Below are 13,224 nucleotides of genomic sequence, written 5' to 3'. Positions count from 1 at the left end.
GAAAATGCTGGGTGCAAATCATAAAATGGCTTGGTAATTTAATAGCCAGATTAAGGAGTTTGGGTTATCCGCTGGAAAATGAGGCGCCTGTGTGGGGCTTTAAACAAGGCAAGTCATGGTCATATTCGTGTTTCAGAGATCTGGTTGCACTTCTTGGCCATGAAACTAAGCTTCCGCACGCAACTCTGTAGTTTTGGAAGCACGGACTGAGAGAAATGTCCGAACAGAGGGACGTTTCAGCTTTGGGTCCCACAGGTGTTTGGGCTTGTGTGATGTTTGAAGGTACCAGAGAGGCCCCAAGGATGACAGCTGGACAGAGCCCTTTGGAAAGAGGGGTATGTATTATTTCCCGAATTAGTGATTACAGAATGAGGAGAGAAACTGATCTGGAGAGAGACGGAGGGTTCGTTTTCAGAAGGGTTGCATTTGAGACATCTGGATTGGTTTTTAGGATTGGATTCTCTGCAGGAAATACATTCCATAAATATTTTTAAATTTATAATTGCACAGTCTAACCTTGTAAATCTACCAAACCACCTCACTACTGGATATGATCAGTGTGAGCCCTTATTAAATCTACATTCTAAATCTATTGAGGGCGTTAGCTAAAACATAGGCTGTGCTCCCTGAGGAGATGAGGTGATGGTTAAAGAAGGCTCAATCCTTAACCACAGGTTCCTAGCTTCACGGTGGTTCAAGTTGTGGGGGAACGGTTGCTCCCTGCTGGTAAGAACTGAATACTGCAGCCCCGGGAGAGGAAACTTCCTAGGGGCGTGGTAGCTGGTGGATGACGTAAAAGGCGGCGTCCGGATAGGCGGTTATTGACTGCGTCATTAGTGCGCGCCGTGGGAAACCTAGCTAGCCGCATGGCTGAGGGTTGCTCAGTGGCTCCGCGGCCGAAGGCGGCCCCGGAAGGGCCGGCCGGCGTCTTGCCTTGCCTAGAATTGCCTACCTACGCGGCTGCTTGTGCGCTCGTGAATAGCCGCTACTCCTGCCTGGTGGCGGGGCCGCACCGAAGACACATCGCCTTATCGCCGCGCTATCTTAACAAGAAACGCACCGGTATTCGAGAACAGCTCAATGCAGAGCTCCTGCGCTATTCCGAGAGGTACTGGTCTCTTACATTTTTTGTTCCCAGAGCGGACATAACGTTAATAATCTTAACGTTGCCTGTCGCTCCTTTGGGGCACGGGACGGGGCAGCAGGGGGACGTTTAGTGGCAACAGAACGAGGTCGCACCAGCTACCGCGAGTTTAGCCGCGGGGCTTTCTGGAGTCGCAGTCCACCTCGGGAGACTTGTGCCTCCCTGGTCAAGATCTGTGCCGAGTCCGTTTCGTAGACAGGAAAGAAAACGTTACGGTGACAGGAATTGTGTCAGCGGAGTGGGTAAAGAAGCTCGCTGCAAGACAGGTAAAGATAAAAATAGACCAGGGGTCTGGAGACCGGCTAGTTCTATGTTTTCTCATTTTAAGATGAAAGTTTGGAATGCAGTAGTTAAAAACATTCTCACTATATAGAAAATTATACGCGAAGCGTTAATACTTCGTTTAATTATTTATAAACCACGAAGGTTGGTTTTGTTTTGACCCTGGTTCTTTCCCATGGTTTTTTTTCTCTTGGACCTGATCAGGGATGAAGAAATACTATTAACCGTGTTTCCTTTTTAAGAATAGGAAAGCCTGATGCTTTTGAAGTTGAAAAAAAAACCTAGTACATTTAAAGTAAGATATTGGGAAATGACTTGGGCAGTTTCTCAAGGGATCCTGAACCCTACACAGATTAAGGATTTAGAATTTACAGCTTCCTCCAAGCACCTGCACACACTTTCACTTGTGGGTCTATTTTGAATACTAGAGAATTGGGGAATAAAACCAAAGAAACAAACAAGACCCTTATTTCAGGAGCTATAAGCGCTAGTAAAAGAGATGTAGTCCAGATAAATCCAATGAAATGTTAAAATCTGACAAATCTAAGTTATAGTCAAGAGTGGTGAATTGGATCTTAGGACCTTTGAGAACAACTTGATAGGAGGAGGGTACTTCTGAGATAGTAGCATTCTGGGCAAAAAGAGTGGCATAAACAAATGGATACTGGTTGTGAAATAGAATACTTTGACCAGATAATTGTGAGCACTTTATAACTAAAGTTTATATGTCAGGAGAAAAACATTGGGTACAGCTGAAAAGCTGGGCAGTTAGGGGTCGAGTGGATCAGAGATGGGGTGGAGGATAATTCAGAGGATGTATTTTGCTCTTTCTTTCCTGCCTTTGCCAGGTGTTTTGGGTTTTTTGCTTGTTTTTCTGTTTGCTTAAGCCGGAAACTGGGTTACCGCTTCATCCTCTGCTGCTAAGTTGCCTCAGTCTTTTCCGACTCTGTGCGACCCCAGAGACCGAAGCCCACCAGGCTCCACCGTCCTTGGGATTCTCCAGGCAGGAACACCAGAATGGGTTGCCATCTCCTTCTCCAATGCATGAAAGTGAAAAGTGAAAGGGAAGTCGCTCAGTCGCTACCTCTAGGTAGCCTCCAATTCAGAAAACACTAGACATACTCTTGAGACAGTGGTATCTCTGGGATATAATCAGATTTGTAGTTTAAGAAACCACTTGATAGAGTTTGGTGGTGGTTTAAGGAGGGTGAGGCAGTAAGCATGGAGAACATGTTTATAATTAAGAGACTATTACAAAGTGTAGAGAAAATTGATGAGAGTTTGCATTTGGGAGATTTAAGGATATGGAAAGTAGTCATAAAATCTGGAAACATAAACAAATCTTTGATCTGTAACCAGTTAATGGTTCCACTTGACAGGCTAGGGGAATAGGAGCCATTACCCCCAGAAAGATGAAGAGCTGATTGGATAATGATAATTTCTGTAACAGAATTGGGATAGTGTGGCCCTGTGGCCTCAATTGCACTCTGAACAAATCTGAACTCCCCACCTTACCCCATTATTTTTGGGGTGTGCTGAAAACTCCAGTTTATCCTATGCCAAAGGGGTACCATAGATTCATAATGAGGGACAAAACATTTGAACATGTCAATAATTGTAATACTGATCAACCATTTATCATATATAGTTTGTTTCCAGACTTTGGGGCCATCCTGTACCATCAGAGAGGACCTGCTTCTCAGTTTAAGAAATGAGGAAAGGAAAGAGTTGAGAATGGCTCTTACATTAGTCATCTCAGCAGCAGCCCTATTTGACAGATTGTCCACCTTCTTTTCCCCAGTGACAGTTTTTTAAAAGATGATCGCATTTCAGTTTTGAAAAATCTGCTTAGAGAAAGTAGTTTCTAAAAATCACATTAAAATTTCTATCTTTAAGAGGTCATTAATGACAGCTCTTGAGTTATTTGAAAATGGCAAATATGTTCCCTCCCAGTAGTTCCAGTTTATTAATTCAAAATGTCTCAAAGAACAAATGAACTACCAGTTTCCATGAAGAGTCAGTGTTGACTCAACTTTTTCAGTATAGGTGGTAGTTTAGTTGCTAAGTTGTGTCCGACTCTTGTGACCCCATGGACTGTAGCCTGCCAGGATCCTCTGTCCATGGGATTCTCCAGGCAAGAATACTGGAGTGGGTTGCCATTTCCTTCTCCATCTTCAGTACAGAGGCCCTTTATTCTCATGTATAATATATAAAAGTCTTAAGTGTGCGTGCAATCTGCTGATCCCTTAAACTTGGTATGATTGCTCTCTCAATATCTCACGTGAGGCTACCACTCTGCCTGGAAACACACTTAGGATGGTTTCAGAAAAGCAAAAGAGGAAAAGATGTAATGTTGAGGCATCTGTCTCTCTGATAATTTTTACTATATTTTATGCAATGAGTTGCTGCCCAAAATTCACACAAGCCGTAGGTAGCAGTTCTGAACCCTGCCGAACTCCATTCACTCTCTTGAAACATGCTTTACTGTACTGAGATTAAACTTAAAGATAATATTGGATTGGCCACGAGATTCATTTGGGTTTTTCTGTATGTAAAATATTACAGAAAAACCCAAATGGACCTTCTGGTCAACCCAATATGATCTACCAACACAATTGGGAAAAAAAAAAATTTCATTTAGAACTCGAATACAATAAAATGTATTTCAGTGTGATAACGCTCAAGCATGGCTACTCAGAAGGAATAAAGTAATTAGATGCCTCCTGAAGCAATACCTTGAATCCATGTGAAAGTATTAGTTGCAAATGTAGAGTGATGCAGGGGTTTTAAGCTGACAACTCACATCACATACAGTGTCTATGGTGGTAAAATGCTCCTCTGAAATCATGTGCAATTCTCAGTAAAGTGCCACACAAAACAATCTACTCTTGAATTTATATATTAGTTATATTCCTGAAAATTTTAATTGACATTGAAACCATGCAAAGATCATTTTATGTTCATACATATACACATTAAGTTAGGTACTATAATCAATTATTTATAAATATTTATAAAATGAGGCTTCTCCACTCATTTAAATCATGCAGACCCAGGGACAGTTTTTCATTGTGTAGGGCTGTTTTTATATGGCAGAATGTCTCCCATCCCTGGCCTTCACAGGTGTGACAACTATGATTTATCCCACAAACTCCCAAATGCCACCAATGGGACAGCAGTATTCCCCCACTGGAAACTGATTTGGGGAAACAAAGTCTTGTTTTTGTTTTTTGTCTGATATGGCAGTTATTTTTAACCCCTCCTTGCTCTCTGTTTTCTGGGCCTCTAATATTGTCTTAGTGATGTATAGTTCCTGTTTAGGAAAGCTACATGCAGAAATTAGTAATTCAAAGAAAGCCTTTCTGGACTAAATTTCAGTGTTTACGGATTTCCTCAGAGAAGGCGATGGCACCCCACTCCAGTACTCTTGCCTGGGAAATCCCATGGACGGAGGAGCCTGGTAGGCTGCAGTCCATGGGGTCGCTGAGAGTCGGACACGACTGAGTGACTTCACTTTCACTTTTCACTTTCATGCATTGGAGAAGGAAATGGCAACCCACTCCAGTGTTCTTGCCTGGAGAATCTCAGGGACAGAGGAGCCTGGTGGGCTGCCATCTATGGGGTCGCACAGAGTCAGACACGACTGAAGCGACTTAGCAGCAGCAGCAGCAGCAGCATGGATTTCCTAATTGGGTAATTAAGTTGCATTCTAGTGACTCCTGGCTGTTTTAAAACAACTGCTCCTAGGTATAAAGTCTTTCTTTTATTCTGTGTGAACCATTCTAGAAGTTTGAGTTCACCAAAAATGTTTTCTGCTCTCAAAGACCTAAGAGTCCTCTCTAGAATCCAAACATATCAGCAAAGATAAATAAGAACAGCGATAAGCTTTCTCAGGGTTCCCATGTGGCGCTAGTGGTAAAGAACCCACCTGCCAGTGCAGTAGACAGAGATGCAGGTGTGACCCCTGGGTCAGGACAGATGCCCTGGAGGAGTGTATGGCAACCCCCTCCGGTATTCTTGCCTGGAGAATCCCAGGGACAGACTGTTGTAGGCCTGGGAGGCTACTGTCCATGGGGCCGCAGAGTCCGACATGACTGAAGTGATTTAGTGTGCACGCTTTCCTCAGAGTCCTGTAGGAGTAGAGGCAGCGTGGCTTCAGCCTTGCCTGGGGAGCCAGGGAAGCTTGCTGAAACAGGTAATGGCTGTGGCAGTGAAGCCACCAGCTCAGCCTCCTTAACTAGTTATAATTTTTAAATAACTTGGAAATGGCATTTGGAAATAGTCGTTGTCCAGTCCCGCAGTCGTGTCAGACTCCCTGCGAGCCCGTGGACTGCAGCACAGCAGGCCTCCCTGTCTTTGGAAATAGTAGTGCCCCCAATCCTGACTGTCAAGCTCCGGGTTACAGTGTCAGAGTCAGTTCTCGAAAGCTAATCTAATTGTTATTTCTTACTTCCTCGGCTTAGACGGTAAAGCGTCTGTCTACAATGCGGGAGACCTGGGTTCGATCCCTGGGTCGGGAAGATCCCCTGGAGAAGGAAATGACAATCCACTCCAGTACTCTTGCCTGGAAAATCCCATGGACAGAGGAGCCTGGTAGGCTCCAGTCCATAGGGTCGCAAAGAGTCGGACAGGACTTCACTTTACACTAGCAACAGTTGCAGTTCGGGGATTTTTCTCCATCAAGTTATTGGCTTTAACAGTTCAGGGCTTTGATTTGAATCCTAACACTCCTGCTGCATGCCCTCTAGCACAGATATTCAGTAATGGTGGGTAATACCAAAGTTGCCCTGGTTCAGTAATAGTCACATAACAACATTTTTCTTACTAAGTCTCATTTTTTACCTCCCATTCTAGCATAACTAGAATTCAAATGGATAGCAAATAGGGAAGAAGGATCAACTTATTGCTCTTGTATAATGGACATTTTGTTTCTGGGTTTTTACTTTGAATAATTATTTTTAAGTTAGCCATTATTTTGGAACCCTTGGGTGAAATTGAACCACTAAAGTTGTTACAGGCTAATCATATATTATTGTATATGTATATATTTTCACCATGGGTGTGATTATATTAGGAGATGTATACTTTCTGGACTTGGAATCTGTATAATGGCCTAGTTTAAAAAGGTAAATAAATAACATTTTCCTTTCCTTTTTTTTAAATAGCCTTTTAGGTGTACCCATTGCTTATGATAACATCAAAGTAGTGGGTGAATTAGGAGATATTTATGATGATCAAGGACACATTCATCTTAACATTGAAGCAGATTTTGTTATTTTCTGCCCTGAACCAGGGCAAAAACTTATGGTATGTATCTTTTTTCTTATTGTTCTTTGTACAATTATTAAATTATGTAATTTGGAAAAATTTAAGAGGCTGTACACTTTGGGATTTTGCAAGGATTGTTATTTCAGGTAACTAAGAATCATTTTTAAAGAAAACTTTTCAGTTTAGGCTTTTAATTTTTATTGAAATATAGCTGGTTTGCATTGTTCTGTTTCAAGTGGAAAGTGATTCAGTTTAGGTACGTGTGTGTATATATGTATTTCAAATTCTTTTCTGTTATAGATTATTAGAAGATACTGAGTATAGTTCCTGTGCCACACAGTAGATCCCTGTTGTTATTCTGTTAATCCTAACCTCCTAATTTATCCCCTCTCCCCTTCCCCTTTGGTAACCATAAGTTTGTCCTTTGTGAATCTATTTCTGTTCTATAAATAAGTTTATTTGTGTCGTGTTTTTAAATTCCACATATAAGTGATATCATGAGTTTCTCTGCTCTTCTCTGTCTCACCTAACTTCACTTAGGATGATCATCTCTAGGTCCAGGCATGTGGCTGTCAATGGCATTTCATGGCTGAGTGTATTCAGCATGTATAACACATCCTTATCCATTCGTCTGTGGATGGGCACTTCAGTTGCTTCCATGTCTTGGTGACTGTGCTACTGTAAACATTGGAAGCATGTCTCTTTTTCAAGTAGAGTTTTGTCTTTCTAGATATATGCCCAGGAGTGGAATTGCTGGATCATATGGGACTCTGTTTTTAATTTTTTAAGGAACCTCCCTCCTGTTCTCCATAGTGGTTGCACCAGTTTATATTCCCAGCGACAGTGGAGGAGGGCCCCCTTTCCTCCATGTCCTCTCCGGCATTTATTGTTTGTGGACTTGTTGGTGAGGCTCTTCTGGTATCTGTGCAGTGACAGTCGCATTGGCGTCTGTGCATTTTTCTAGGAATCAGCCATGTTGAGCGTCTTCGTGGGCCTTTTGGCATCTGTATGTCCATGTATGTGCAACACTGTTTCAGGTTACTGGTCTTTTCATTTCAGAGGCATTGCTGCTATCTTGAATTGGTACTTTTCTCTAATTTATCATATTATACTCTCATACTTACTGCTTTCTAGATCCCACAAAAGAAGCTTGGCTCCCTCTTGGTTGTGAAGATATTCTATACGATTCTAAAATGTTGATAGGTTTTCATTTCCTCATTGAGTATTTAATTGATAAACTTTGTCTTTTACAGCAGTTTTAGAGAAAAATTGAATGGAAAGTATAGTGTTCTCATATACATCTCTACCCACCCCCAAAAAACCACACATAATGTTTCTCTTATTGATAAGATGTGGTGCATTTTAATTGTTGAGCCAGTATTGATACATTAAGTACAGTCCATGGTTTATAGTAGAGTTCCCTGTTTCTATTGTACCTTCTGTGGGTTTTGACAAAGGTAGAATGACATGTATCCAACATTATAGTATTCCTGTGGAATAATTGGTCACTGCTCTAAAAATCTTGTGTGGTCTGCCTATTCATTGCTCCCTCTCTCCCCTGGAAACCATGGCAACTACTTTTTTTTTTTTTTTATTGTCTCCATAGTTTTGCCTTTTCCAGAATAGCATATAGTGGAATCATAGCGTATGTAACTTTTCCAGATTGGTTTCTTTCACTTGGCACTATATGTTTAAGGTTCTTCCATGTCTTTTCCTTGATAGCTTATTTTTGTTGCAGAATAATATTCCCTTGTATAGATGTACCAGTTTGTATGGACCACCTGGAAGGTACCATTCTGAACTCCAGACTCCTTATGATGACAGACAGGTTTTACTCTGTCACATGTGGAAGGAGGTGCTGATGAGACTAAACCACATTGTGTGTATATATATGTTATTTACAGTTCTGTAATTCAAAAGGTGATTTTTAAAAAAGCTTCAGGTTTTCATTCATCTAGTTTATATTTGTTGATTCTTAAGGGAATAGGAAACTTGGAAATTTTAACCTTAAAATCATATAGAATGTATTGTTATTTTACTTTTAAAGCTTCTAATAACGTTAAGCTTTAGTTAAAATAGCCATGCTCAAGGTGAGGTTTCTAAAAAATTCTCGTGTTCCTAAATTGATATTTTAGTGTGACATGTGGTAAGCTTTAAATGAAGATCAGCTTTTTTGATATCACATCATACCATTATTTTGGTATTTTCTCTGAGGATCAGTTTAAAGATTATAAGGTTCATTTCATCTTCCTGGCGCTCTTCTTGCTGTAATACTCATTTTTTCCCTCTTCTCAGGGAACAGTTAATAAAGTGTCCTCGAGCCACATTGGCTGCTTGGTCCATAGGTGCTTCAATGCCTCCATCCCTAAACCCGAGCAGATGCCAGCTGACCAGTGGCAGACGCTGCAGATAAACGTGGGTGATGAACTAGAATTTGAAGTATTTCGTTTAGACTCAGATGCTGCTGGAGTATTCTGCATTCGGGGAAAACTAAGTATCACTAGGTCAGTTCCTAAGCACATTATTACCATTTTGATACTTAATCATTTCTACTTAATTCTGAATTTAGGAAACATAAGTCCCTCTTTTAAAAGTTAATTTATTAGACTATTTGTACTTCCAAACCACAGAGTCAATGTAAATACGAATCTTAAGTGTTATGACAGTGCATTGAATATTCTAAAGCTTTGCATCCAAGTGGTCTACATTGTAATGATTCAGTTTTTCAAAGTATTGTCATGTTCTTAATCTTTTTTAAAAAAAAATGTTAATCCTTGAACTTGAGACTACTAGAAGCTTAATTATAGTAACATAACTATTAGTGTTTTGTTTTTACACAGTTGAAAACAAAAATTATTTGATTATTGTCATTATACCAGGTAGATCATTTAATTTCTGTATTTTTCTTGTTTGGAGTTCTTTTAGGAAATACTCTGATCCTGACCCTGGTTTTATGGCAGGGCCTCGTTGAGGGGTCATACTTCCTCTGTTATCAAGGCAGAATCTAGAAAAAGTTGCTAAGAAGTGAGAATGTGGACTAAAGCTTTAGAGCAGCTGACCAACAGAACTTTCTGTAATGACAGAAGTGTGCTGTATGCCTGCAGTATAGTAGCCTCACTCTTGAGGAATTGAATGTGTGACTAGTATGTCACTGAGGAAGTGGGTTTTTAACGTTACCTTATTGAAGTTACTTAAATTTAAATAGTTCTATGTGGCTGTTGCTAATTCAAGGGACAGCAGTTCTATAGAGACCTACTTCACTGATATTTATTTACTTATATAAAATACTCAGAGCTTTGTAGCATAATACTGCTTCGTGCGTGCTCACTCAGTCATGTCGACTCTTTGCAACCCCACAGACTGTGGCCCACGAAACTCCTCTGTCCATGGGGTTCTCCAGGCAAGAATCCTGGAGTGGGTTGCCATGCCCTCCTCCAGGGGAGCTTCCCGACCCAGGGTCAAACCTATGTCTCTTCCAGTCTCCCGCATTGGCAGGCAGATTCTTTACAACTAGCGCCACCTGGGAATCTAATACTGCTTCAGTGTAGTTTAAGAAAAACAATGGAACAAGGATTGGGATAGTAGATGGGGAACTCCAACATTTTGATAAATACCAGAAGTATGTTTTCTCCCTATCAGATGTTACTGGTTTGGCTAAAAAGGCTGGGTGGTGATGTTTAGGGTTCAGCATTTTCTGAACCATATTAAAATTCAGAAACCCTGTTTTGACAAAACTTTTTATGTCATTTTTATGTGTGAAACAGTCTGGGAAAAATACTCGGGAAACAAAAAATTTATCCTTTCTAAGACTACCAATGTTCTATGACAGTCATGTTATTTTGTACTGCTGTCATAATTTAGAAAGACCTTACCATGTTGGAATATTCTTGATCTTACTTAGTTCTTTTATTTTTGCTTGATGCTCTATGAATTTTTTAAATTCTTACAGTTTACAAACCAAGTGCTCTGCAGTTCCTGAAGAAGCACCAGAAACTGGCGTGGATGAGCCTGTCGAAAAACCTCCAAAGAAGAAAAAGAAAAAGAAGAAAGACCTAGAGCCATGTGAAGTGCAGGGCGGTAGCACAGAGCCAGCAGGACTTGCAGACGCTGCCATGAAGGACGAGACAGACCTGCACGTTAGTAACAGTGTGAATGGCCTCTGGGAGGAAGAGCCGAAGAAGAAGAAGAAGAAGAAGCAGCAGCAGCACCAGGAAGATCAGGACCAAGAGCCTGTCTACCAAGGCAGTGACTCCAGTGGTTATCAGAGTGACCACACGAAGAAGAGAAAGAAAAGAAAGCGCGAGGAGGCTGAGTCTACGCCACTTGTGGAACGTGCACCTAAAAAGAAAAGGGAGAAGTAATTTTCTTTTGTGCGTTTTAAATATGATTTGGTTTGTTAAAGATTTATACACAGTAGATGCCGAAAGTTTAAATTAAGAAATGTTTTGTATTGCAGTATTTTGCATAACGGGAACATTTTGATTAGTTGAGTTTTTGGTACTAAAATTGATTTGGAAAACACCAGTGTTATTAAAGTGCCACTTGTATGCAGAATAGAAAGGTAAGAACTGCCTTCATTCTCTCATGCCTCCAGTGGATACATTCTAAGTAAAATGGTTTCTACAGTCCTGAGACTAACAAAAGGACTTGTGTAATGCAGTGATAGCGTGTATATCATAAAGAATGAGTTTTGAGCTTGGGGGGATGGTTGTTACAAGTTTTGAATTTAGTCATAATGTTACATGCCATGTCTTTAGGCTTTGTTTAAAATTTAAGTCATTTACCAGTTTTAGGTTTTTTGTTTGTTTGCTTTAATCGTGGCTACTGCAGTAGTTTTGTTGTTTACCTTGGGATGGTGTGTCAGAGGTATTTCTGCAGTTTTCAGAGCTCTTTAGAAACTGCCCTCTCTGAACCGTAGCCCTCCCTGTGGATCATGAGTTGGGAAACAGTGCTGACTGTTCTTTCCTTCTCTGTGCATGTGTGGCGTTCTCTTTTCTCCCTGTCTCAACCATTCTGCTCTTGTTGTGTGTTGGCGGAAGAGTCTGATGAAGACAGGATAAAGGTGATTCTGACTAGTGGGGAATTTCCCTATTTTTCATAACTGAGTTAAGCTCCTAGAAACTATTAGGAGAACAGTTACACACTGCTTTCACTGAGAAAGTGTGGAATATGTCTTCACTATTGGAAAACACTGAAGAAGGAACTGACAGGCGAGTTCGGCCTGATGCTCAGTGCAAGGTTGTGTCCATTCATTCAGCAAAATCCAGTGTCCTCGTGTTACACGCAGTAGGCCGTCGTTCCCCTAAGGTCGGGGGTATGATGGCACACAAGGCAGGAGTGGCTCCTTCCCTCGTGGAGTGTCACAGGAGGAGCAGACGCGCACATGCAACTCAAGTAAGAGAATGACTCATTCTGGAAAGCTCTAAAAGGAAAGAAGGTTCTCTTTTCCCACTGCTGTGACGCATGGCGGCCCCTTTCAGTTGCCATTTATCTCGTGCCAGACGCAGTACGGCCCTTACTGTTTACTGCCTGCGCCAACAGAAGATGGAGTGGGAGAGTCGCCCATGGCGCTTGTCTGCAAACACATGTGCCAGACGGTGGGAGGGGGTGCGCCGGTGTCCTTCCTTACCAGTAAGCTCATGTGGATATTTAGTCCTCACAGTGAAGCCAGTCCAAACTGAGATGAGGTTTGAGATGAGGTGCCAGTATAAAACACACAGCAGACTGTGGGGGTGTACAAAGAAAGAGTGCAGAATACCTCTGTTTTGTATATTGGTGAGACTATAATATTTTGGTATAGATGGAGTAAATAAAATATTCAATTGGCTTTTTTGGGTTTTGTTTTTCCTTTTTAATTTAAAAATTGTATCTGAGGCCTGTATTATCTTTGTTTTGTAGAGCACTGGTTTGAAGGATGATTTGAAAAAGATTTATAATGATGTCTGACTTAATATTAAAAGTTAACGTTTAGTGAAACAATTCTAAATTCCTGATGGTAATGGCCAAGCAAGCTGTTAAATTAATGCTATTCATAGCAAAATACATCCTGGCTTACCAAAATAAATTCTCACATATTATTTTTACATTTTTTAAGAAAAAAGTATGCTGAACTTGGAACTAAATTTATCCATGGTTTTTCACAATGATAGGAGCAGAACCAGTCATTTGCTTTTGCCTCTAACAGTGACAGATTTTACCTGATACGGAAACCTCTGATTATGGTATCATCCACATATCCTTCAAAACATTTCTTACATGCTACACTAATCTAGGTTTTTCCTTTTCTGTCTTGGAATTTGCTCATTAAAATCCTCTAGCCTAGCCTAAACCTCTTACCCTCACTTCAGTTCCTTATAATCACTGGAAATAGAAGTTTGAAATGTATTTAGAGCTATGCTTCCCACAACCCCAGTCACACCCCCCATCATACAAACACTTCATACAACTCAATATGAAAAAAAGCCAAACAACACAATCAAAATATGGGCAGAAAACCTGGTAGACATTTCTCCAAACAAAGCATACAGATG

The 13,224-nt window shown here is 40.8% G+C and overlaps 1 protein-coding gene across 1 annotated transcript; it reads left to right on the top strand.

The window, feature by feature from the left end:
- The first annotated feature begins 859 nt into the window (after nucleotides 1–859).
- On the top strand, nucleotides 860–12,520 carry POLR1F (RNA polymerase I subunit F). Its single transcript, XM_052638829.1, has 4 exons — nucleotides 860–1,108; nucleotides 6,592–6,733; nucleotides 8,990–9,198; nucleotides 10,644–12,520. The coding sequence occupies exons 1-4, from the start codon at nucleotides 867–869 to the stop codon at nucleotides 11,053–11,055; spliced, it is 1,005 nt and encodes a 334-aa protein (XP_052494789.1). The 5' UTR covers nucleotides 860–866; the 3' UTR covers nucleotides 11,056–12,520.
- Nucleotides 12,521–13,224: the final 704 nt, after the last annotated feature.

The sequence above is a fragment of the Budorcas taxicolor genome, chromosome 4 (assembly GCF_023091745.1).
Source record: "Budorcas taxicolor isolate Tak-1 chromosome 4, Takin1.1, whole genome shotgun sequence".
Classification (NCBI taxonomy): Eukaryota; Metazoa; Chordata; class Mammalia; order Artiodactyla; family Bovidae; genus Budorcas; species Budorcas taxicolor.
This window is presented reverse-complemented; position numbering and strand designations above follow the sequence as displayed.